A 27,523-nucleotide genomic window follows, 5' to 3' on the forward strand; every position below is an offset into this window, starting at 1 on the left:
AGTTCCCCGTGCTTGTAACACCGTGCCATGAAGGCATATGTAGGGGATGTGGGACCACACATTCTAGATCTTGGCCATCTTGGAGGTGATGTGATCAGCACCACTCTCTGGCCCCTTTTGCCCCTCAGATACCAATAGATTTGAGGGTGGGTGAGCCCCAGAACCGCTTTATACAGGGACAAGGCCGAAAAAATCAGACCTTCAATCACCCACCTTGGGAATCGAACTCAGGTCTCCTGCATGACAGTCAGAGTTCTAGGAATAATAGCAATTGGATTCCTACTGACTAGACCACCACAGCTCCATATCTATGCTGCACTATGTTTATATTTTGCAGATCCTTCTATCCACAAAATTATACTTTTCTAATTCTTGCAGTCCCCGAAATAGCAAATGTTGGCAAACATGGACAGCAAGTACTATCCCACTGAGTAGCACTAGTCAGACTTCTTATAAAATTTTGAAATATGATCTTTAATAAGTCAAGAAGAAACTTGAGAGACTTACTCAATCGTAAACTTCAGGGATGATGGTGTCGTTCACTATCAACGAATGGATTATTCCTTCTCTTCTGTTTCCACTTGTCACAGCCTTGATGTATGCAGGGCAGCTTCCCAATGCAAAATGTGTTTCCGTGCCATCCTCAACGAACTCGCCCTACAACAGAGAGAGTTATTCATTGGAACATTGAACTGTGGATAAACATATTAATGGATTTCATATCAGTACTGGCTGATATAGGCACATTGATGTGTATGTTTATCAAGAAAATTACCACTCTGGTATTTCAATAAATCACTTTGTACAAAATACAGCCATTTTGTTTTAATTTTCTTGAACATCAAGGCATAATTCATAAACTACTAATAGCCAATATTGGACATACTTAAATTACACTTAACTACTCCATGGTTGGTTAGTGCACCAAATTTGGAATAGAATCATAGATCTGCCATAGGTTTAATCATCACCACCGGTAAAAAGAAATCTGTTCACTTCATTGACTGATTTGGTTTATTTTACTTCACTTTTTGTGCCACTTTTGGCTAATTTGCAAAGATGGTGATGAGTGATGACATGATGAAATTTATGAATGGACACTCACAAACATCCATGACCAGGCTGGGATTTGAACCTGGGATATCTGGAGTCACACTTGACAATGAGGCATTCTCTCTAAAATAGTGTTATAATAAGTATAGTTTACTGTAACGGGCAAAATTCTTTATTGTATTGGAAATAGTAACACCAGTCTCAAACAATTAGTTGCATTAAGTAAAATCCTTATTGTGCAGGCTTTCTGCCAAACAAGCCACAGAGACAGCGAGTCCGATACTTCCTCTAGGAAAAGTCAAAGGAAAGATACCATCTTTCCCTTATTCTGGTAAACAACACAGTTGAATAACAGGATGTGGCCTAGCAAACGCAAGAGTGAGATAATCTGTCATTAGAGGAGACGAGGTCAGATAGCAATCACTAGTGTCCTCAACCAAGGTCTCCACATGCACATGTGGTCCACCCAACCCCTCCACGTGCATGAGATAGTGATCGCTCTGATAGCTTGTCCTCTGAAGGGAAAGACAGTAGGAAATGGACTTATGCGAAAATGGCCACTGGAATAGAGAATGTCTCTTGAAGGTTAGGGCAAGTATCGAGACACGCTGACTGAAATGGTATAACCCCCCCCCCCCTTTTTTTTAGGAAAACAGCATCCTGTACTAGAGGAATTGCTGCCTGACGCTGATGGTGTCGCTTCTGCCAATCTTAGGTAAAAAGGACTTTACTATATTCTTCAATAATATGGCACCTTAGATTATCTCCATTCAGTTACTTACAGGATTAGAACTTAGAACTTGGTATCTTAGAACATAGTGTCTGTGAGGTTGGAAATTATGCTATATGCGCATTACTGGTCTTATATATCCGAACTTACGGAACCTTGTGTAAACTAGAGAGAAAATACACATTAGAAATGTATTATTGAAGTATCCATGAAACACCCTGAGCTATAACCCCAAGTGACATCAAAGGACCCTTGGCGTTGCATTACAGCAATAGACAATGGATAATGCACAATTAACATTGCATGCTATTCATAGATCTTGTGTTAATATTCAACAAATTTCAGATAGTTTCTGGTGTAGCTTGATGCACTGACCACACAACACCCAATGAATAGCCAGCCATCTAGCAAACCTTTGGATCTCATCAAAATGTATTTAGTGGAAAACTATGAATGAACTGGCTCAACTTATAATTCAAGCCCCTGCATTGAAAGTACCATATTATGACAAACATTAACAGAAACCAACTGACTACTCACTGTTGCCTCCAACTTTTGACCATTGGCCCATATGTCTAAGGTGTCCTTTTCTAAAAATATAACGGCACTGATCAGTTTTACAAACAAATCACACGGGAACACGAAAATACATGAATAAGCAGATAATCTGTTACACACACGCACAAAGTGCAACACAAAATACGAATTCATATATCTTACATGCTGTCCCCATTATGAATTACAGTAAAACCTCGTTAATCTGGACTTTGGTTAATCCGAACAGGCAAAAGGCAAAACAAAAAGCAGAATGCAAGGTTTATTTAGGCCTATGCCCTTTAAATACACCATAATAAACGTGTTTTGTTGCTATAAACGGAGTTTTAATGCACTTCCTACTGTTCTTTTAGGTTATTTCAGTTAATCCGAACTTTCGTTATACCGGTCAATTTATCCCTCCTTAGTCTGGATTAACGATGTTTTACTGTATTTTTACAAGCATTATGCACATCTTTGCGTTACAAACTTATTCCAGACAGAATCCTGCCTTGAAACACAGTGCGTTACCTTAGTTTTATGTTATAATAACTTTTCATCCAGAGTCCACAGATGTTGTCAAGGCTTAGAAAAGATATATCAGTTATATGTGCAAGACTGATTACTCATGTATAATGAGCACTTTTTTCCAAAACTTTTGCGCACAAAATACCTAATTCAGACAGCCAACATGAAACCATACAAAGTGATTCCATGTTTTTGTGACACTTGCATTGATTTCTAGTCTTTATGCAACCCTAGCATATTATATAACGTTGTAAAGCTTAAATTGTACAGTTTCTGAATATGGCAACAGTGTTCATTTCAAGATGGTTACACTGATGTGCAATGCGGTTGAAATAAGCTCATCATAAAATGAAGGAACATTCTGATTTTTATGGTACTTTGGATGAAAGTAAAGATAAGAGAAGAGAAAATAATAATTAAAATGTGTCAGTGGCCAAATAATATGTATGGAGTGTGTAAATGCCTTAATGGAAGAAATCTTGTCCTGCTAACTGTTAGTTTGAGGGTCCTGAATGTGCCTGAATGTATAGGTGTTACGTTAGTCATGGAAAAAGCATATTTTCAAGTTGTTGTTTTTTTATAAAAGTTAAAGACGGAATTAGTAAATCTCTTACACCAAAGTTAGAGCCTAAATATAACCAATAAATGACTTCATAAACTATATTCGCTCCAAAGCACTAATAAAAGGTGTGATTAATGTAACCACATCGATATGGCTAACATATAGGCTCTACAACATTGTTACTTTACACAAATTTGCTGGTATCTTGGTCAGCACATGTCTTTAAGACCTACAACTACGAAAGGCATTTCTTGAACATGAATTGTACTGCACATTATATATGAAATATACATGTTACAGTCACTTTTCCCTATCAAAAACCATGGTGCGCATTATACATGCATAAATACGGTACTTTGGTTTTGAAAATATTTATTTCATGTGGTAACTTCACTATACTAACCCTACATCCTTAAATACTAAAGTCAGTTTAAAAATTTGAGGAAAGAATGACCCGTAATTGTTCATTTGCTTTAGTCCAGTAAATTTTATGGATTATAATCATGTTAAACAATGACATATATGCATCGAGTACATTAGAGAATACATGCTATTGAGATTAGCAAATAATCACAGCACACAGACATTTCATTGCAAATAATGACTTACCAAGCACAACTCTGTATGTCTCATCATCTAGCTCCACGATCCAAGTCTTCATAATTTTTGTTTGGTTTTCTGTGAATTTCTTGTAATTTTTTCCGTTAACTTCTAGGGAATATGAGTATGAAAAACCTCCAACTGGTTCAACCTTGATCACACACTTTGCCTTCCTGAGTTCAAACACTTCCAGACCAACAAGTTTGAACATCCATTCTCTACGAACTATTTCCTATAAGAATTGAAAAGGGGAAAAAAAAACATCATTTCAAATGTTTCTCGAAAATATTTGTTGCAGGTCGTAAATAAATTTCTATGGAGGAGGGAGGGGGATCTTAGTGGAAATCACTCATTATAAATGTACAAGGTCCGCCCATAAAGAAACCGAACTGTCAAAAAAAAAGAACCAAACCAAATAAAAAGGTACCAGATTCTGGCAACACTCCAAAGAGCTATATCTAAACTTCCCGTCAGTGCATGTTTCAACCTGTTACAGGCAAGCGTGCGTCAGATGCAGGTCATATGAAACAACGTTACAGCATAAAGTTTTGTTACAAATTGGGTAAATCATTTACCGAAACGTTACAGATGATACGGGCATTGTATGGTGAGATGAAACCTGTGTTTATAATACAACCCCGAAACAAAAAAGACAGAGTACGCAGTGGAAAGGGCGGTTCTTGCCCGTAAATAAAAAAGCACGATGTCGAAATCGAAGACAAAGGTGCAAGCACTGATCCATCATGAATTTGTCCCTGAAAACCAACCAATCAATCAATGGTATTACAAGGAAGTGCTTGGTCGACTCATAAACAGGATGAAGCAGGTTAGGAAGGACCTCTGTGATTCTGGCCAATGGTTTCTGTTACACGATAATGCTAGGCCTCATACCGCATTGTCTGTACAATACCTTGCTAAGCATTCAGTGACAGTGATCAATCACCCTCCATATTCTCTGTACTTATCGCCTGCTGATTATTTCCTTTTTCCCAAGCTTAAGATGGCTATGAAAGGGCGAAGATTTGATGACGTCGCGGACATTAAATTAAATGTTACCCGTATTTTGCGAACACTTACTGTTAATGACTATCAACAATGTTTCCAAGACCTATACAAATGCTGGTCAAAGTGTATTGCCTCCTCTGGTGATTATTTTGAAGGTGATAAAGTCATTTGAAGGTAATTGCTTGTTTTCTTTCCTAAACAAAAGTTCGGTTTTTTAATGGGCGAACCTTGTAGTTTCTTTGTGTTGTTTGCTTTGAACAACATATGGTTTCAAATATGACTAAACCCCTTCATTAAAAAAATCTAGCTTAAAAGACCAATTTTCTAACTATTGTTACCCAAATTGTCATAATAATTTTTGTACTTAGGATGCAATTTTGAGCAAAACATACTGAATATCATAGAAAGTATACTTCATTAGCTACAAAATTAATTTTGTTTCAGGTCTCTAGCTCTTATGGTTTTTGAGATATTAAGGTTTCTGTAAACTGCTACATGAACAAAAAATGCGATCCACCATGTTGGAAAAATGGCCACTCCAGGAAAACTAAGCAAAGGAATTTATTTTTTAATGATTGGTTCTGATATCTTGAAATTTATACAAACCTATGTACTAAAAATGATTTTTTTCTAAAATGGTCTTGCAACCACTGTTCGAAGATTTGGTATGGAATGACCCTAACGCAAACATTCAACAAATACGTTATGTATTTGTTACTCTTGTTTAACTTCCGGGATTATTAGATTAAGCGAAAGTCTCACGTGGAAAAGACTTAAATGTTGGAAAAGTATCAGCCAGTATCAGTGCATACACATCAGCATGGGCTCAGCCCTAACACACAAACAAGCAGCTGACTCATTGCAGTGTAATAAAATGACTAATACACATGAAACTTCACATTTAGTGGAGTCAAAAGGGGAACGATAAGGGTTGCAATGATTTATTAGTATTATAGTTTTTCTTGTATGTATGCATTGCTTGCATTGTAGAATTATTTTCCTGTAGTTTAAGGTTATTACAAGCATAAGGAAACAGTTTTTCGTTGTGACGTTTCAGGCTCCCTTCATCAGACATTTATTTTCATTTTGACTAAAGATACAGTTATAACAATGGTTAGCAATTTTTAGAACAAAAATAATTATTAAATATATATAAAGCCCCAATCCCACCACTGACTCACTGACATAAATGTTCTCCATGAAGGAAGCCCCGGAGGCGAAAAATGCCCGATTACGACCCCCCATGAAATCGTCCCAAAAGGCCGAGAAAATTAAAAAATCGCTGAATCGGCCCTTCCTTAAGGGTGAAAATGCCCTTTTTCACGTCCTTAGCAACCGTTGGCACGGGCATTTTTTTGCAGCACACATTGTTTCCTTCAATTCTGAATTGTGTAGCTAAATACATTATATTTCTCACAGATCACACACAGATGAATCAACTCCTGGTTCAAAAAGGTGCCTCAAACAAGGGTGACATCTACATAAGGAGTTTCAGCCCAGACATAATTACTTACGTATATATTGGTAAACTCAATACGAAAATATCTACATCGTGGTTGTATTAATTAAATGTTTAGAGGTATAATAACATACCATTACTTAGAGAGTTTGCGTTGCTTGTTGTTCACCATGGAAACGGACGTTGCTGGGGAACTTAAAGAAAGTTTATTTTCACCCCCAAAACTACTGTAAGTGAATTATGCTAGACTTTTCGAATTTCAAAATATGAGCGTCAGAATTTATTAAAGAGGAGAGGTAGGAATTCGTGGGGAATGACGGAAAACAATTATTTTTGAATTACGTTTAAAAATGCGAAAATGACAAGAGACGTTTCCGAATTAGTGTCGCTATTAAATTCGTTTATACAAAACATCCAACTAACTATCTTAAAACGGTTATTACTTACTTAGTTTATTATTAAGAAAATGGACAATATTTGTAACATATTAGAAACTATACACACATAACATTACATTGAAAACTTTTCAAATAAGGGAACCACGTCGACGAGAGCACGAGATGCTCGCTTAGCCTTTTTCAAAGGGTGAAAATACCCATTTCATACTCCCTAGCAACGTCTGTTTCCATCCAGGGGCTACAAATCCGCCATTTTCCCCTCATGGCTTTTACAACTTCTACATACAATAATTACATTTGAAATTGACATACGTTCTTTAAATATTTTTTAATTGCAAACGAAATTGGAAAATAGTTAATCTTGATATCTAAAATAACAAGAGATCTCCTGCATATGTTTCGATTTCTATGAATCGCACTGATTAATGTAAGCGCAGATGTTGCAATGCTAGATTGAAAATGTACATGGTCATATTCGACTGAGATGACACATGGTGTCCAAGAAAATAATAACAATTCAAGTAACTTGCACTTGGTATCTTTCGGTGCTTAGTTGAGAGTTTTTAAAGACTTCGAACATTTTTATTATCCTCGAGGTAATCAATATCACATATGATTAAATTCATAGTTAGGAAACATGCATCAGACAATAGTGACATCTACATAAGAAGATTTAGTCCAGAGATAACATAAACAGTCATGTATAACTTACTTAATTAATACTCAAAATTCGATACATCATTGTTATTTTAATGAAATGTTTTAGACATGTTATACTGTCTTGTTAGCCATGCCTGTAATTGAACTTGGAAACAGACGTTGAAAATGGTACCTTAATGTCATATTTTTCCAGTTGTGACGTCACGTAAAATATGACTCGTATCGACTGTCCATACCTTACGGAAAATAAATTATGTGAGGGGAATTGACTACCAGAAGAAAACTAAGATTGTGGCTCATGTTGTTTAAAAGTGATTCGTGTGCACAATAAGAGATTCTAACAATATACCGTAGAAAATTATGGGCTGTATCTAACAAGTGAAGATAACATTTATTTCCTTAATTTTCATGTAGGAACACAAATGAACACTGATGTATAGTATGTTAGATATAACTAGAATTACCTTTACCGTAACTTAGGTTTTAAGTTTTGTGCAGAATGTATTTATTGTGTTATCTTAAAAATCGATACTAGGGAACTTAAAGAACGTTTATTTTCACCCCGGAAACTACTGTAAGTGAATTATGCGACACTTTTCGAATTTCAAAATATGATCATCAGAATTTATTACAGAGGAGAGGTAGGAATTTAAGGGGAAGGCCGGAAAACATTGCTATTCCGAATATAGTGTTGCTATTTAATTCGTTTATATGAAATATCTGTTTTGAAACGGACAATATTTACCCAGTTTATTATTATGAAAATAGACAAAAATATGTTGAATATGTATAATACTAGAGCACTTCCACACATAAAGTTACTTTCTAAGCTTTTCAAATAACTCTTCATCCAATACAACATGCAGACATTTTCAAAGTCATTAAGATCTATGAAGAACCCTAACTATAACATGGTTGCGTCCACAACGTGGCCAAAGGTCACACATGCGAGCGTACAAGACGTGGCCAAGGGCCACGTCGAAAGTACGCGAGTCCAATATATATAAAGCCCCAATCCCACCACTGACTCACTGACATAAATGTTCTCCATGAAGGAAGCCCCGGAGGCGAAAAATGCCTGATTACGACCCCCCCATGAAATCGTCCCATAAGACCGAGAAAATTAAAAAAATGCTCAATCGGCCCTTCTTTAAGGGTGAAAATGCCCTTTTTTCATGTCCTTAGCAACCGTTTCCACGGGCATTTTTTGCAGCACACATTGCTTCCTTCAATTCTTAATTGTCGAGATAAATTATATTTCTCACAGATCAATAGCACACAGATGAATGAACTCATGGTTTTGAAAAGGTGCCTGAAACAAGGGTGACATCTACATAATAAGGAGTTTCAGCCCAGATACAATTACGTATATATTGTTATACTCAATGCGTAAATATCTACATCGTGCTTGTTTTAACTAAATATTTAGGGGGTATAATGACATGCAATTCCTTAGAGCTTGCCGTGCATGTTGTTGTCCATGGAAACGGACGTTGCAAGGGAACTTAAAGAAAGTTTATTTTCAACCGGAAAACTACTGTAGTGAATTATGCTAGACCTTTCGAATTTCAAAATACGAGCGTCAGAATAATTTATTACAGAGGCAAGGTAGGAATTTGAGGGGATTGACTGAAAACAATTATTTTCCAATTACGTTTAAAAATGTGAAAATGACAAAAGACGTAAATATTACATTTCCAATTTAGTGTCGCTATTGAATTCGTTTATTCGTTTATGCAAAACATCCGACTAATTATCTTGAAACGTTTATTACTTACTCAGTTTATTATTAAGAAATTAGACAATACTATTTTGAATATTTGTACCTTAGTGCCCATACACATATAAAGCTACTTTCTAACTTTCCAAATGAGCGAACTTATACACTTGTTCCCCTTCATCCAATACAACATGCAGCCATTTTATCCCATCTAAAATATGATTTTGCCCACAACATGGCCGAAGGTCACGCATGCGAGCGTACAAGACGTGGCCAAGGGCCACGTCGAAAGTACGCGAGTCCCTTATATAATGGATGTTGTCAATGTTACATTGTTGTAATATAGCAACCTAACTGTGAAAAGAAACAGCCTGTTTTATTTTTATTTCAGATATTTTCTTTCCTTTCTTTAATCACATTCATATTTAAAATTATGAATCCCAAATATCATCAGGTAATTCAAAGTTATCATTGTTTTCACAGTCTCTTGATGTTTCCTGTAACATTAAATTTTAAAGATGGTGGCTTACTCCATTTGTGAAAAAGAAAACTCCATACTGGATCTATGTTACCATTTTCTGCAATGAACGAAGCTTCCCAGACATTCAACTCTATGTTTCCCGTCAATCTTTTTAAAACCCTTCTCTTTTTGATCAAATGCTTCCCTTCGATGATGTGAGCTGACAAACCTGTTCTTGGGTTTAGATTTATAATGTCCAAATCGAGTTCATGCCATCTTATTGCCATTCTCCTTGCTGTTTGTCCTACATAATCCTTTGAACATGAACAACTTATATTATATATTCCTGTGGTTTCCACATTCGGTAGAGAGTTTCTCATTTTGAATTCATTAAATGTACATTCTTAACTTTTTGGTGATCTAAAAACAATTTTGAAATTAAATCTTCTAAAAATTTTGGCAATTTTATGTGAGAATCCCTTGTGGAATGGAATGCACACAAATTTCTTTTCAACAGATTTTTCAACTTTGTCTGTATTTCTCTTCTCCTTTAGTTTTCTTGCAACTTGTTTTTTTGATTTTGTTTATTCTGTTAGTCTGAAAGCCATTTTCTTTTGCTATATTAAAAAGCCTTTTTTCTTCATTTTTCATATCCTTATTAATAGAACATAGTCTATGTGCTCTCAGGAAAAAAAATTAAAAATATATTATCCATTGGTATACGTGAATGTTCTGAATTGGCATGGATGTATTTTTCTCCTGCTAATTTTTTCCTATGGCCTGATTTTTGAATTGTTGTGTCAATTATCTTAATTTGCAGATGAAGGAAAGGAAGGAAAATGCTGGAGATGATTCCGGATACTGGGTTTCCTATTGATAGACCATTACTTTGCTGATAGATTTTGGCATCGAATATAAAGTAATTGTAATTTGCACATACAGCAAAACCTTGAACCATTTCCCATGATTCTACTGGGTTAACCTTCATCTCAATAAGCCATCTGTGTGTTCTCCTGAAAAGTCACAACGAAAAACTGTTTTCTGCTTGTAATAACCGTAAACTACAGGAAAATGATTTATTACTAGTTGTATGGATGGTTTCTTCTAGTTAATGTTAATAAGAATGGGGTTTCAAAGGAAATATATCATTTCCTGTAAAGAGCATTCTTCCCAAAGCAAATATCCATATACAGGTCACAGAAAACTTACCTTACCATCCACCCTCACAATCCGTCTTCCGGATGTAGTTCCATGTTCAAATTCAATCCTGTGGACTCCATCACTCAGCGGAACATCCCAGTATGCGACAACTTCTCCAGGCATTTCAGGCACTATTCAGAAGAAAATAATAATTATTCCTGTCGCAAAAATTACTGTTGTTGCTGACAAAAATTAAATTGGTTTGCCATTCTTTACACATCTCTTATCATATTGCACCCTTCGCCAACATGTATCAGTCTCTGTGAAGGAGTCCCAGGTTCAAATCTCTGCTTGGTATTCTTTGTGAGTGTCCCTTCATCAATTTCTTCATATCATCATTCATCTTCATCGAAAAGTGGCAGCAAAGCAACACTAAATGAAACATCAAATCAAATAAAATTCTGTGAAGGAGTGCTTAATCTGTGTGTCATGAGCCTTTTCATTAAATGCTGACCTATATCTACATCTGCCTAATTCCCAGTTGTGGACTGATAGCATAGATTCAATGGAATGTTGATATATGGTCTAAACTAAAGCATGATCTAAACTTTTGGCCATTTACACACTTACCTAACAGATCTGAAAGGAAAAGCTAAAACTCTGAAAGGTTCTCTTACTTATATGAAAAGTTTGTTTATGTATCACCTTGGCAATTAAACCTTGCTTATGACATGTTGGTAGATTACATCATCACTGTAGCTTACATTAATCAAACTAGCATAAATATCATCACTAATGCAAACTTCAAATACAGGGTAAGTCAAAAATAATGAAACAACTTTACACAGTTATTGTGTCATAACTAGTAATGACACATCAAATAAGATATCAATGTAAAAAAAAAAATTCTGGAAGTTTTATTCCCACTTGGCACGCTCATGCTGCTTTACTATTGCCCCTCCAGAATCGCTAGTGTGGCAAAACGGCAAGTGACCAGCAGAAGGCGTATTGTGTGGTGGAGTTAGTGAAGAGTGAGACGGTCGCAATGGTGTAGATATTTCCGCATGTGTTTTTGGTATCCCGAGATGGTGGGTTACAGTCAATATAAAGAATTTGATGAGACTGGTTCGTGGGCTTTTTGTGTGCACATCCTTAATTGATTGATTGGCTTTATTTTAATTCGCCTTTTGCGCCACTTTTGACTAATTTGCAAAGATGGGGATGAGTGAACACTCACAAACATCAATGCCCAGGCTGGTATTCGAACCTTGGACCCCTAGCGGAAAATGTCCTTAATTCTGCTCACCGACTCATCGGGTACATCCTGCCACACATCTCTTTCACACAGAGACCCAGTCTCTTTGAATTTGTTAGTACCAACGGTAGACGCTTTTCAGACCAGGCCCATAGCCAGCTCACCTGACAATAGGTAAAACTATTTTGCATAATTTGTTTGCAACGAAGAGTGAAAAATGTAGACAGCAGATATTACTTGGCTTACAACTTGGTGAAGGATAAATTCACAGAAGATGAACAGAAGCGATTACATTTGTTCATTTTGTTTATGAGCAGATACTCTACATTTTAAAAAGTTATTTCATAATATAACTTCTTTATCCGTACCTTCGCCTCCTGTTTAGACAGAAATCTGCAACTTTGACGTCATCATCCACATTCTTTCCACACCTGCATCAAACATCAACAGCTCCTAAGTCTTGGGAATGGAGGGGAGTTTTATTGCTTCAGCCGGGAGTGGAATGTACAATAGGCTCTATGATTGAATATTGTGCATTTTTCTTGTGATATAAATATCTGTACCATCAAAAATAGTATGGAGTGTTTAGTAATGTACGTTGTCAGTAGTAGTCAATTAACGCTTCAAGAAAGGTTTCAGATGTAGAAAAAAACTGCAGTATTTGCACGATATTTCTAAATTTTATATTAACTTAATGATCTCCTCCCACACACACACATACAAACAATTTACCTTCATTTAATACTGTTAAAACCTTGAAAATGAACTTTGTATACAAAGACCCCGTCTCACACTGGCGACCAATTCTAGCTAAGGGTCTGCTTCAGATATGGTGGATTACAACCGAAACACGTGTGGAAATGTCTTTGTACCATTGTGATCGACTCAGTGTTCTCTAACTCCACCATGCCTTCTGCTGGTCACTCATCATTTTGCCACACTAGAGATCCTGGCAAAGCAGCGGCAAATCAGCATCAGTGTGATGCAAAATAAGAACCTTCATAGTTTTTCTTCATATTGATGTCTTCTTTCTGCGATTAATAGTTACGTCATAATAACTGCGTAAAGTTGTTACATTCTTTTTGACTTACTGTGTATTATAGATGACCACTCAACTACATTTCCTCCTCTAACACACAGTACACACTGTAGGGCAAGAATATTACATATATGCTACAAAAATTATGCGACATCTACAAGTAACAGCACGTTACATGTTATTGACAGAAATATGAGATCAGTAAATTTATCCATACATTTACCAATCCCCTAATACATCATTCATTAACAGTTGATAATTATTACTACCTTAATGCCTATGAAAGTCAACAAGTGATTTATTTCTAACATTATTGAAATATGTACTTTGATGGACCAAAAGCTACGTTTTCCATTGGCTTACCTGTAAATTGATTTCACAGTGAAATAACTGAAAACCACACAGTATTATTCTTGAATTGACTTCACCATTACAAATATTTCTGTACTGCCCACTATTGTAATGATATGACCAAATCTATTTCTTGTTTCATAGTTGATAAAATAGGCTTCATCCTGAGAAGGAAAAAATAAGATATCGTCATTTGAAATTTCACTTTTACAAAACTACGATCTAATTTTATTCCATAAGTTTGCATTGCCTAAATTGTGCAAATTATGTGCATTTTACCAAAAAATAGCATGTGTAAGAACAGGTCACTTTCTAGGATTCAATGAGAAATTCCGCAGAGTTCCACTGTGGGCGAGTGGATGAAATGAAAATCTTTTGGAGTATCAGCAGGTCTCACCATATCAACTGGATATTTTTTAGTCCCAGGCCCACACGTAGTTGGCTACAAGGATAAGTTCCTTTCATCTCCTATAAAAGTTTACTTTGATGTCTCTCTTAATGTCCAATGCAGCTAGTGTATATTTGCATTCAGAATGCTACGAAATAAAGTACTTTACTACAAATAAACATAACAGCACTACAGCTAATTGTACAGGAAAAAGTATCTTGTTACAAACTTTTGACAAAAATTATTTTCTATATTTTGAATACCACTACAATTAATGGGAATTACAAAGAAACTTAAAAGTATTAGATGTATTATTGTTATCGGCATGAAGAATGTAAATTAATGGTTCTTTATTTTATTTTAATATTATCGTATTGTTTCCGACTTCAGTACATTGGATGATGATGGTGGAGGCACACAGTGGTTCGGATTCCACATTAAACTGTAGGTCCAGTCCCAATTAGCCTTACTGTGCACAAAGTGGACTTCAAACACAAAATCAATCAATCCATCAGTACATTGGATGATTTTTGCAGGTTTGTATGAGGATAGAAGAAAATATGAGATAGTTTTCAACTTTCAAAATGAGTGTGAATTAATATTTGAAGTTTGTAGGAAATGTATTTTAGTTTGGAGACATTGTGCAGAAATTGGACAACAAAAAGAAGTTTGTGGAAGTAATCGTTCTTGTAAATTTTGCCTTTTCGAATTCCATTTTCAGGTAAAACTATGTTTATGAATACCCTGAATTCATGCTTGCCTAGGCAAGAATTTACAATACCGGGTCCCTCCCCGATTTTTGTAATATTTTGCATACTCACTAATTGAGGCCCCCCCTAATCACGAATTCGATGTTAAAATTTGGTGGTCATGTGTAGAAATTGCAAAATAAACAAAATTGAGTGGTCTGTGATAATGATCTGTGGTCATTATTTACCGGAAAATTTTGTAAATAATGACCAATCGTGCCGATCACAGACCACTCAATTTTGTTTATTTTGCAATTTCTACACATGACCACCAAATTTTAACATCGAATTCGTGATTAGGGGGCCTCAATTAGTGAGTATGCGAAAAATTACAAAAATCGGGGAGGGGTCCAGTATTGTAAATTCGCTCCCTTGCCTAACCTAACCTTATGTGAATGGTTCAATGGGCTACGTGAATGGTTCGTGTGGCAAGTATGTTTTCCACATTTACTGAAGACGTCATACTGTCACATGTAAAGCAACCCTCCATGAAACAGATAGCGAACTTCACTTGTACACATCATCAAACATGGCGACCATTAGTATGGACAATCATAGCGGTAATGTATGCACGGTATTCCACATTTTCTAGATGTGACCGCCGATTTTTAACTGCAGATTCGTGATTTTGAGCAATCGGAGATACTCCCGGTATTCTGTAATTATACCAGGTAAAAATGTCATAGCCGGGAAATGGATTTCTTCAAATTTACAGGAGAAAGTACTTTCGGAATTGAGTTTCTGCCTAATTTCGGAAGGTCGTAGAAGTGTTTTCTCGCATTTTCAATGTATTTGGCCCCTAAATCAGTATTTTTCTATAATAATGTCCGTCCGATGCACGAAAGCTGTTGCTTGCATTTCCATCCATGTACTTGAACCGGATTTTGCGAGCATCTGATGATGTAATCCCCAGTAAGTGTTTCCAAACACACAGTTTTTTTCACTATATTGCCCAACCTAACCTAACCTTACCGTTATGGTGTGTGGGGCTATCGTGAATGGATTTTGGGGCTATGCGTGAATGTTTTTTGGGGATATGCGTGAATGGTTTTTTGGCCTATGCGGGAAGGGTTTTCAGGGCTCTGTGGGAATTTTTATGTTAAGAAGGTTGAAACACTGCTTTGCCTTTTGAAACACAACGCTAGTCAAGATTTGTCCGCCATTTTGCATGTTCAGGAAGCGAGAAAAGAACGAACTAATTACTCGATATGTCGATAATAGATACTAATTTCGTTTTAAAAAAAAGCGAAATCCCTTGTTAAACAATCTTTCGCAATAGAGAATAGGTAAGTACGAATGTCAATAATTACAGAATAAACGAGTTACAGACATTTCCCGGCTTTGATAGTTTTACCAATGTTCTATGTATATGTAAATAAGAAAGGCTCGGGTACCCTTTTCTACACCCTCGATTTTTCGCACATTTCAAATATTCTCGTTACGAAAATTAGTTCTTCATAAGAAACGATGTTTCTAAATAGCGCGGAAAGTAATTTTTTTAGATCTACGTGCTAGGAAACTTACGTTTTTCAATATTTAGATTCCTTATGTAACGTCGAAACTGTTTTGCAGGGATTTGATCATGGCGCATCTTAGATTCATGACACAGGCGCACGTCTGAATATTTTCTTTTTCTTTTTATCTTTGACTTGTGCAATGGGATAATTTGCAATTTTTTCTTGTTATGAATGACTTGTGCAATGGGATAATTTGCGATTTCAATATATTATTTATTGTAATTTATTGGCGGATTGGATATTTGAGACATTGCAATTGTTTTGTGCGACTTTAGACATTGGAATTGATTTGTGTGACATTGAATTAATACAAAAGGACTAAATATGAGATTGACACACGTTCAACGGATGAAGGACATAGAGGACTTTGTTCGACGAGACATACGGGACATTGTACTTGACTTACAGGGAGATGGTCTGCTGACCCACGAACCATTGGCGCTAGCCTCACGAACCATTGGCGCTAGCCCCACGAACCATTGGCGCTAGCTTCACGAACCATTGGCGCTAGCCCCACGAACCATTGGCGCTAGCCTCACGAACCATTGGCGCTAGCCCCACGAACCATTGGCGCTAGCCCCACGAACCATTGACGCTAGCCCCACGAACTATTGGCGCTAGCCTCACGAACCATTGGCGCTAGCCCCACGAACCATTGATGCTAGGCCCACGAACCATTGATGCTAGCCACACGAACCATTGGCGCTAGCCCCACGAACCAATGGCGCTAGCCCCACGAACCATTGGCGCGTGGATAGGTTAGTTCAGTTAGGTTGAGATCGATAGTTAAAATTTGGTGTTGTGATAGTATCACGATCTAGAAATTGGAAATAATTGCGAACCATTTCAAACGACAAAATTTCGACTTTAAACGGCTGTACAGTCGTAAATACTTCTTTCCGCGCTCCAATTTTTTTTTATTCACAAATAGGATCAAATAATGTTCATAATGAAAACAAAAATATTTCAAAATTCGAGGGTGTAGAATAGGGTACCCGACCCATAAGAAATACACCTGCAGAGGTTCTATGACAATCACACCAAATCTGCCTAACAGACTCACATAATTTATCTTCAGATTAAAAATGTTCTTATATGTATGTAAAGCAGAAAAGGTATGGAAATACGAAGGCAATGTAACTGACTCTGCCTAATCAGCAAGATTCTGTAAACACTATACATGAAGACACCTTTATCACTATGCTAGCAGGATTGTTGAGTGGTCGATTCAAGAGACTCACCGCTAAAGATTTCGGATTCGAATCCTTGTTCTTCAGAGAATTTTAAACAAGTCGGGTCGGGTGCATGCTTTTAACATAAATTCGCATAAAGGAAACGTAAGAGCACAGACGGAGTGAGTAGTAAGACTGTAGAAAGACGAGTTTCCTTCATTTACAACAGTACCAAAATCGCTAAAATGGTACCTCAGACTCAAACATTCACTTGGGTGCACTTGTAATTTAGGCCTTTGTCTAACACAGGTTCATTAACTAATTAACGTCCATCACATAATCGATTACTTTACATAGAGTAATTTGTTGTTGTTGTAGTTAAGGAGCTGTAGTGCCGTGTTTGACAATTTGACTAAACAGTAACCAGTGTTGCCAATCCCTTGCAGTAATCATACGCAGAAGTATTGCTCGGCAAATTGTCCATGACTACTTTCATTAATTTTTCGGTAGAATCTCTTGCCACGCGCGTGTCAGCAGTAAGAATAAGCGTCAAATTTGCTTCTGTCACGTAATTCATATGCTAAGAGGATGTTACAAATCTTAAAGAACAGATGAAGACGATAAAAATGCAGGTTTATGACTAGTGGCAATGAATGTACAGGTAATTTAGATTTTTTTTTTTTAGAAAGCTGTTAGCGATATTATTTTAATGATAACAGAACCTAACCTAACCACGAGAGCATTTAGCTTTATTATTAGAAGAATGCTAAGGGACCTAAACCTGACTCGCGTTCAACAAAATCTTAAAACATTTTTGTGTAAGTAATCGCTAAAACTTCAAAGTATGTGTTACAGACGTAATCACGATAAAACAAAGTCCGAGTCTGCTGCCACGCGCATGTCTCTTTTGAGGTTACAGCAGAAAAAGAACGTGGCAGCAGACACTACCTAATTTTTCTCATGCATCCCATGTTTTATTAAGGACTGTATTCTTACGTGCGTTGCTGCAGAAGTTGTCAGCTGCGTGTTCGGCATTTTGTTTCAATTCTGGGAGCTCTCATTGCATAAAATAAAAAATAAACATGGTGATGGAAAATTTGCTTGGTAATACCATTATGCATTCCACTGTATAATACGACAAAAATCTACAACACGCATAGGCGCAGTTTTGTCCGTTGGGGGCTAGCTGGGGCTAACCATGGACGTCCGCAGGATTTTTTCCAGGGAGGGGCAAGGAAGGTATTTTTTTCCAGGGGGGGCCAAACAAGGCACATTTTCTCCAAAAAGTGTTGTTCTCTAAAAAAAAATTGCTTAAATTTGAATTTATGATGTTCATGCAATAATTAACACATATTATTGTGGCTAAAATGAAATTATATGTGTGAAATATATCATTTTTGGTTGACTTTCATTTTCCAGGGGGGGCATGGGGCTAACTTTATTCATGCGTTTATCCATTACAAAAATCATAACAGGCATTGTTTTTAGGCCTCCCTGATGGCGCAGTGGTAGCGTCGTCGCATTGTAATCAAGGCTTCCCGGGTTCGAATCCCGGTGGAGGCACACAGTAGTTCGGACCCCACTTTAAACTGTAGGTCCAGTCCCGATAAGGCTTTCTGTGCATAAAGTGGATTTAAAACAACACTTCAATATTACAGGCATTCTTCTTAATCTTGGGAGACAGGTGATCCCCACATAATCTTAGCCAAAAGAAATGGAATAAATACGCTATTATACATAGGCCTATGGTTGTAAATTTATTAAAGAACACATTTCTTCTTTAGAATAAAGAAGGTATAATTTTAATATATGGTAATATTACTGGGTAATCCTGTGTGCATGGTACTGAGCAAATAATCCTGCAAGGCATTTAAAAGCACAATCTACATAGGTAATGGAATAGTAAAAAATTTCAGTTTCCTTAATTTCTATACAACGAAACTTGGCATTTTCCTAATTTTGCTAGAACTGAGAACCACTTGCGACTAGATTCATGAAGAAAACTTTAAGATGAACTCAGAGAGGAGAGAGGAGATGAACTTAGTTGGTTTGCCTTCTTAATAATCTTATAAATGTTTGCAAAGAACTCCCCAGAATACTATTTAGTAGGCTGTAATTAGTTTACATTCATTTAAACCTCACATGCAGATTTTTTTTTTACCAAAATACAATTCATGCTTATAATTTAACGTTATTTGCTAAATCATGGCCACCCGCAAGATTTTTCTCGGGGGCGGGGGGCAGAGGAACTTTAAGTGGAGGAAAGGTGGGGTGATGCTTTTCCCCAGTTTAGAGAATTCTCTTATAGCATCCGCACCACTAGAATAATTTGCATAGGCAATTAATCTGCTGTCTTTCACCTCGCCCCTCGTCCATGTTTTCACGCTACAATTTCAAAATTTGAATTGTATAAAGTGTTTCCAGATATCTCCACTCCCTCTGCGGGCACCCTTGTGCTTAATATCTAATCGAACAAACAGAAACCAATGCCCCAATGCCATTCTAAGTCTCGTAAATTCAGATTATAGTCCAGTACCGCCTATTGGCAAATCGGATACCAAATAAGAATGAAAAGCAAAGTATAAGTTTTGCAAACATTTAATGAGCAGCGAGGTATCTTTAGGAAATGCTTAACGAAATAATGGGTATTTTTATATGTAAATACATATGGGACTCTGAAATGAAGTGCACTAAACTGGAACACCATAAGATTATGACGCTTTCTAATCTTAAGAAATGTCTATTGAAGAAGTGAATTAAGGAAACGAAGAATTACGAAGAATTACAAAAATTGAGAACCTCGCAAGTTACTGAATTATTGCGAAAGGTGCGCTATTCTTGGTCTCTATGTAGGCTTAATGATAAATTCATTTTTTATTCAAATAATTACCATTCGTGCCTGAAAACAAGGTCTGAATGAAACAAAATATATAAAGAAGAACATGCACTACTAAATGATGGCATGACGAATGTAGAAAGTTGCTATCTATAGGCGAAATATTATTTAATTAACCTGAAAACTAGGCTTTTAAATGAGGATCGTCGACCAAACATAACATTTATATAACACTGACCAAGTGACTTCAAATTAAAACCGATTATGACATTTGAAGCAGGTTTTATATGAAATCTTTGCCTATGGATTCTTCAAATTTTTTTTCTGAATTTCAATAGTCTAAGCTTGTTTGCTCGACGCCTGACTTTTACTATTAATAAACTCTCTATTAAAAGGAATAATCATTCTGTCATCTGTGTCGTAATATCACAAACAGTACGAGCACATCAAAAATTGATTTTCCGATAATTTCCAATCTCCAAAAGATGGTTAAGATTTCTTGCTGTTATTGAACCAGCATAAACACGTGTCCTTCCACGATAATCTTCCTGTGGGTTACTCGAAACAACAAATAAGCTTCTTCTTATCTCCAGAAGAATGAATCTATCTAGAGACTCGAAGAGATTCCTAGAGCAGCATCCCTAGAAGTGATCCACGAGATTCGCCCGTCACCAGGAGAGTTGAACACAACTTTCAACTGCACCGCCTTCGTGCAATGAAAAATCCAAATAAACCTGGCACATATGCATGCATACTGGTGACGCGATGCAACTCACACTAGGGTGACCATCCGTACTGATTTTCGCAGTACAGTCCTTTTTTTTTGATGGGCTGTCCTGCAGAATGCGAAGCCATGTATAAAATTTAAGATATGTCCTTTCTTTCACATATGTCCTGCGAAATGTCCTGATTCCTACTCTGGTCTCCGACGTCCAAATATTTATTTTCTATTTATATTTTCTTTTGTTTTTTCCATGTCAACAGTTTATGCAGTACATACTTTTCTGTTGTGGTCGGGCTGGAGAGAATGAACATCCGGTTAGAACAATGCGTAGTTACCACGGCAGAGAGCAGCTTGTATACAGTTGCGAACAAAAGGGTCAGGTGGCGCCGATCTGTCCAGTTGTTGCGGGGTGCGTAGAGTGGAAGTCTCGTTCCTGAAGTGCACGTCTCGTATTTCAACACTGTCGGGTGAAGATGCCTCCTAGGAGGAAATGTGCATTTAATTCAGAACTGAAATCTCTTTATCCATTTCTTAAGAGAGGCAAGAGCGATAGTGATGTTCACTGTGAAAAATGTTCAGGTCAGTTTTCAATTGCAAACAGTGGAAGGTCTGAAATAACACGACATCTGCAAACAGCAAAACACAAATCTGCCGACACTGCTGCTGCATCTAGTGCTACTCTTTCTACATTTTCTCGAAACAAGAATTTTGGGCCTAAAGAACAAAAATTGGCAGCAGCAGAAGCGTGTTTTGTATTTCATACAGTGCAACATAATCAATCGTTTCGTTCTACAGACTGTAGTTCGAAACTTGTTAAGAAGTGCTTCGAACCACAATATCCTTGTGCAAGAACAAAATGTGAAGCGATCGTGACAAATGTGATAAGCCCCTATGCAATTGCAGAGCTTCAGAAAGAGTTGGATCAGGTAAATTACATTACAGTTTACACAGATTCGTCGAACCATAAAGTTACGAAATTGTTTCCATTGTTGGTGCGCTACTTCCTTTCTTTGAGGGGAGTGCACGTTCAAGTTCTGGATTTTCAAGATCAGTGTGGTGAAACGTCCGATATTGTGTCTTCGTATATCCTGAAGACATTTAAATGAATACAACATTGAAACTAAAGTTGTTGGATTATGTGCTGACAACACCAACTGCAACTTTGGAGGAGCAGCAAGAAAAGATAAAAAAAATGTTTACAGTATTGTATTGTTCAGGAATGCTTAAACAAACCAATTGTAGGTGTAGGTTGTTCTGCACATATAGTGAATAATTGTGTACAAACTGCGATGGACTGTTTACCGATTTGCATAGAAAGTGTGGTGCACTGATAGAAGGTTCTGCATTGATTGCAGAATTTAAACAAAAAAAAATTTGCCTCTTATAGTGCAGTCGAAACTGAAAAGTCTGGAGGAAAATGGGTTTGTTTGTATGTCAAGTTTTAAGGAACATGTGCGTTCATTTTATTCAACTTGTATTGAATATATTAAGCACTGGTCCTCTCCCTTTTCTGAAATGACTGTGTTGGATTGGGTAAAACTGGATTCGATGATCGAATGGGACAGGGTGCAAAATACCGTACAATTTTTCAACAAATGGTCAGGAAAGCAACTTAATGATTCTGATCTCTTTGATGAAATTTCAAATGTAAGAGCGTATGCTACTCTTGAAAAACTGAAAGCATGGTATACTGCTCAAATGAGAGTAGATTTAAGATGGGTTGAGATATTCAAATATTCTCAGGAAAAAATGTATTTCCTTTTATCAGGTATTTGATATTGTAGAGTTCAGTTTGTGCCTTCCAGCCACAAATGCACCAACTGAGAGTGTTTTCTCATTACTGAATAACATGTGGACTGCTGAGAAATCTCAATTGAAAACTGAAACTCTGAAACACCTAATAATAACTAAATATAATTTCAGTTGTACCTGTAGTGAATTCCATGATATGGTTATGGAAAATACAAAGTTATTACATGCTATTCACTCGAAGCAAAAGTACAGAACCATTAAGGATGATACTTAAATATTGGTACATTTGATTATGAAATATTTGTAAATTTGAAGTTATTGGAATTGTTTTAAAGACTTAAAGTGTAAGTGACATGTTCTCAACAAAATTTTGCTCACAACTGTAGTTTGTTTAATATGTCAAATTTTAAATACATTTAGTTTTCATTTTTGTTTTATGCCACTCATATACTTTGGGGATTCATCAAATAAAAGAATAATTATTTTTAAAACTTTTGTCCTTTATGACTTTCCTTTTTTGAAGAAAGTTTGTCATGGTATGTGTGTGTACTGTTTTTTGCTGGTAAGGATCTGGTCACCCTAATCACACAAAAGACTTGGAAAAGAGTGATTTCACAATGAACTGTAGTGATCACCACTTAACAAAACAATTATGCACGATTCAATCGTTTCTACAGGATCGCGACACATTCATGCGACATTTAGGCGTACTACCTCTGTACCTCTTTAAATCCCCCCCCCCCCCCGGCGATACAAATCCACAGAAACTAAATTCACTTCTTTCAACTAACGCCTTTTCCGTATCAAAACTGCTATTCTGTTTAAGTCCCTACAATGACGGGTTTTCTTTTTCATGTTAGAAAAAACACAATTGTAGAAACTCATTGTTGAAAGGCTACATTTATATAAACACTGGTTGCAACACCACTATTTTTGGAATGTAACAATATTAACCTAACGCTCCAAGGTGGAAGATAAAAGTAATAATAATGGGGATATGTATTCTTTGAAATCTTGTTTCGGAACATATGGTTCCCGTAAAAAGGCCCACGCACATAAAATTTATTCTACATCAGGACATAATTTGAAATTCTTTCCTTAACTGTGACTGCCACACCACGAGAGTAATACATGAAAGTTTCATGAGAATTATCTAATTTCTCTTTCTTTAATTATTTTATGCATGTCACATGCATTTGGGGGGGGGGGCTAATGGCTGGTCCTGGGGGAACTTAGCCCCCCTAGCCCCTACCTAACTACGCCTATGACAACACGGATTAGGCAACTTTCTGCCTGACTAGAGTTTGAGGAAGAAATCAACCTCTCCCCTCCTCTTTAGTTGTTGTTACACATTAACCTACTATGTTCAGATTATTAAATATTGAATGTTGCTGAAACTACCATGAGTAGATACGTATGAATGTTTAAAATTTGCCCTATCTACTGTAAATTGATTGATGGACTGAGTTGGTGTTTTAAGTCCACTTTATGCACAGTAAGGCCAATTGGGACTGAACCTACAGTTTAAAGTGGGATCCGAACCACTATGTGTCTCCACCAGGTATCGAACCCAGGACCGCTTGATTACACTATCTACTGTAAATAATAGATAGTGTAAACATTGTCGAAATTAACGCATTGCATGACATATTACCAGGGCTATAGCTAGGAATTCTTAGTGGTAGGGGCGCAACCATCCATCGCGCAGACCTCTCTTTCTCTAGCTCGTGGCGGGGATAGGTCTGTGGAGGAGGGGTGATTTCCGGGTGTTTCCAGAACCTCGGATCGTGTGCACATGCATGCATGTCAATTTAATGTGAGAATTTGTGCCTTTTTCAGAAAAGGAACGAGAAAGCAGAAATGCAAAAAATTCAAATTACATGCAAGAGAGATGTTAACAAGGTTGTTCAGAGAAATGTAAGACTGTACTAATACATTCCATATACTCCCCCTCCCACATACACAAATTCGAATTCTGTTTATTTTCTCCATCAAAATTTTCCGAACCTATGTTTTTATTATCTTTTTTTCATTGTTTACATATGGGGAACACACTCCTGAAATTATGCTACTTAATTTTGGTACACCCTATAAATTTTTTGCTCACGATAAAACCATTATGAATTTAAATATTAATGATTTAATTGCAAATTAGTGTTAAAATACTTTGAAAAATTCAGAATCTTTATTCAGAACCGGTATAAGGTTGCGTGTTTTGAAGCTTTTACGTTCACGCACTGTCCACCTATTAAATCAGTAGTTAGTGCACAGCGGCTCATCATATAATGCGAATGGCACCACATACATAACTAACTGGAGTGTGTCAGCGCACCTAAAGCATATCGAACTTAAACATACGTGTACAATGGAAATCAACAATTGTCCAATGCAATTTTGAGTTGAGATGGAAATTTAAGGTGGGGATGAGGGACAATTCCTACGTTCTTACTCTTGGGGGGGGGGGGGTTAATGAATAATTTATATAATATCCCGACTCCAGTAACTACCGTACATCAAGAGTAGTTGCTGGAAACCGCCTTACCCGCTGGAAAATTTTGAAAAACCACACTGAAGATAACAAACAAGACCCGTTGGTCAATTTCTAGACAGTTATATGTAGTATAGTATAGTAGTATGTAGGTATAGTAATATTTTGTTGTCCATTTTAACTAAGTTTGCTGTAGCCCATATTTTAGAATTTCAGTTTTTCATACGGCAGAAGAAAATTCTAGTTTTGTGCATTCTAAAGGATAATAGTTCACATAATCTATTATATATATTGACGTGTCCAGCAGGGGGCAAGAGGGCACTTGTGCCCCGGGAAAACAAATGGTGAAAATTTCGTTTCGTTCATTGTGCTTCATATGTTGAAAAGTAAAATAAATATCATTAACTTTTCAAATAATTCAAATTGCCACAATTTCAAAGTAATCATACGTATATATGTCCTGCCGACCCTGGAAAAGCGTTACTTGACTCCCCCCTCCCTCTTTGGAAAAAAAAGTTTTGTTTTGTTCTCCCGGGAAAAAAGTCTGGGTACGCCAATTATTAGTAGGTAGTCTCACGAATGCACCTTTCCTTATTTTTCTTTGTTTCTGTATGAAAGCAAGTTGAAAGTAATATGCCAAATGTACAAGACTGGTTAGTATATCTAGAAAAAGATCACTAATGAAATTGTATGTGCAGTTAGGTTATTAGCTATTTCTCAAAAACGTCTTTGGCCATTTGATTCGTTATGTATTTCAATTCTCTTTTACAAACATCCCACCAATCCAGAACCAATTACTGGATGTCCATAACTTGCATAGTGCTACACGTAAAGTACATTTTCTAAAATTGCATTCCAAAACCAGTTTTAACTTAAAGAAGAAGAGGTTACTATACTTCAACATCACCCTCATTCTCTTAACAATAATTATAACTGTTATATTTTTCATTTGTATGTAATACATGCCATTGCCCGCTGCCGTAAAACTACCCGAGCATCAAGAATGATAGTGCCTTGTCTTGTTCCTATGTTTGGTGCCTGAATCAAATGCTCTTCTGCCACTTTTCACAGGTAAATTGTGACTAAATTGCTACGTCAGGACAGGTTAAATGTGCCGTCATGGTGTTCGTCCTCCATAATGGTTAAATCGTGCATCTGCGCTACATTAAGCGATGTCTTGGCACTGGCCTCAGTTAATGTAGTGTAAAGACGGACACAGCTAAGGTTTATACTCTGTCCTCTCACCTCTGTAAGAACAAAGACAATGTAAACAAGTACACGTGACTTCTGAGAACTCCTATTGGTTATTTCAATGGCAGCTCTGCATAAATCTTGCGCGTAGGAATATAGTGCATGTGATACAACCATACCACTCAATGTAGCTGATATATTGAAGTTATGGAATCTTATATCATGAGCTGTACAGCTACCACCGATGTATTCATGCGCAAAATAACATCAGAACTAACACACGGGAAAGGAACTATTTCTCAGAAGTCACGTGGTTTTGCTTGAGTAGCTACGGATGATATCCAGACGAGTGTCTCATCTCGCCTCGTGTGTTCATTTTTCGTTCCATGCCAGTCTTGTTCTCGTCTTCATTTATGAAATAAGCGTTTCGGTCCCGTCTCGAAATCACAGGCAATATGCACCGTGTGTGAGCGAACCAACTTTTATAGCAACATAGACCAGTAGGGTCTAACTTAAAATAACATTTCACAACAACGTTTACCTGTTCGACGACTCGTTTCGACGCTACAAACACTAGAAAAACTTCTTTTCCTTTTTTTGCTGAATGCATGCAACCACGCTGCACATCTTCCTAGTTGCCACTAATGGACTGACTTTTGCTTAATAAATAAATAACTAAACATTTAAAAATAAAATAAATAAACAAAATATATGATTTTCATACATGAATAATCGAGAAGATATCTGCTTGATATGTTATTTTATTTCGCTTTTGTACCACTTTAGGCCACTTTTGGATATGATAAAACTGATTAAGTGACACTCACAACGAGCACCTATGTCCAGGTTGGGATTCGAACCCGGAACCCCTGCTAACTACTCCGCTACGGAGATCGGCTTGATGTATTTGAAATAGTACCATACTAAAGTAATGAAGATTTTAATATATCGTATATTACAGTTTGTAGCTTACATATATAGTTCTCTCGATTTTACAGAGACCTCTGTCGTTCTTGGTGGTCTCTAGTTTTAGTGCAATTTCCTTAAAAAAAATGCGGAAACCCTCATGATGAAACCTCAGTCCTACGTTGGGGTGTCACAGATGACCCTGTCTGAAGGCACCCCAATGTCAACCTATCTTCCAAGCAGTACACTCTGGACTGCATTTTGCATGCTGGCAATGCTCTGGTGACTGGTCTCACAGCCAGAATA

General features: G+C 36.8%; 1 protein-coding gene across 2 annotated transcripts in view; it reads right to left on the bottom strand.

Moving 5' to 3' along the window:
- LOC146003944 (fas apoptotic inhibitory molecule 1) overlaps positions 1–27,523 on the bottom strand; it is a 32,529-nt gene that overhangs the window by 3,452 nt on the left and 1,554 nt on the right. The window contains exons 1-6 of one of the 2 annotated variants that reach the window (XM_083142455.1): positions 17,390–17,732; positions 13,507–13,658; positions 10,919–11,040; positions 4,017–4,239; positions 2,324–2,373; positions 508–657 (exon numbers count right to left, since the gene is read on the bottom strand). In XM_083142455.1, the coding sequence (XP_082998581.1) occupies positions 508–657; positions 2,324–2,373; positions 4,017–4,239; positions 10,919–11,032 (537 nt within the window). In that variant the 5' untranslated portion in view covers positions 11,033–11,040; positions 13,507–13,658; positions 17,390–17,732. Of the gene's footprint in view, positions 1–507; positions 658–2,323; positions 2,374–4,016; positions 4,240–10,918; positions 11,041–13,506; positions 13,659–17,389; positions 17,733–27,523 lie in introns of those variants that run through there. The other variant, XM_083142456.1, reaches the window with a different exon arrangement.

This window comes from Lepisma saccharinum, chromosome 21 (assembly GCF_977018435.1).
Source record: "Lepisma saccharinum chromosome 21, izLepSacc3.1, whole genome shotgun sequence".
In the NCBI taxonomy this organism is placed as follows: domain Eukaryota; kingdom Metazoa; phylum Arthropoda; class Insecta; order Zygentoma; family Lepismatidae; genus Lepisma; species Lepisma saccharinum.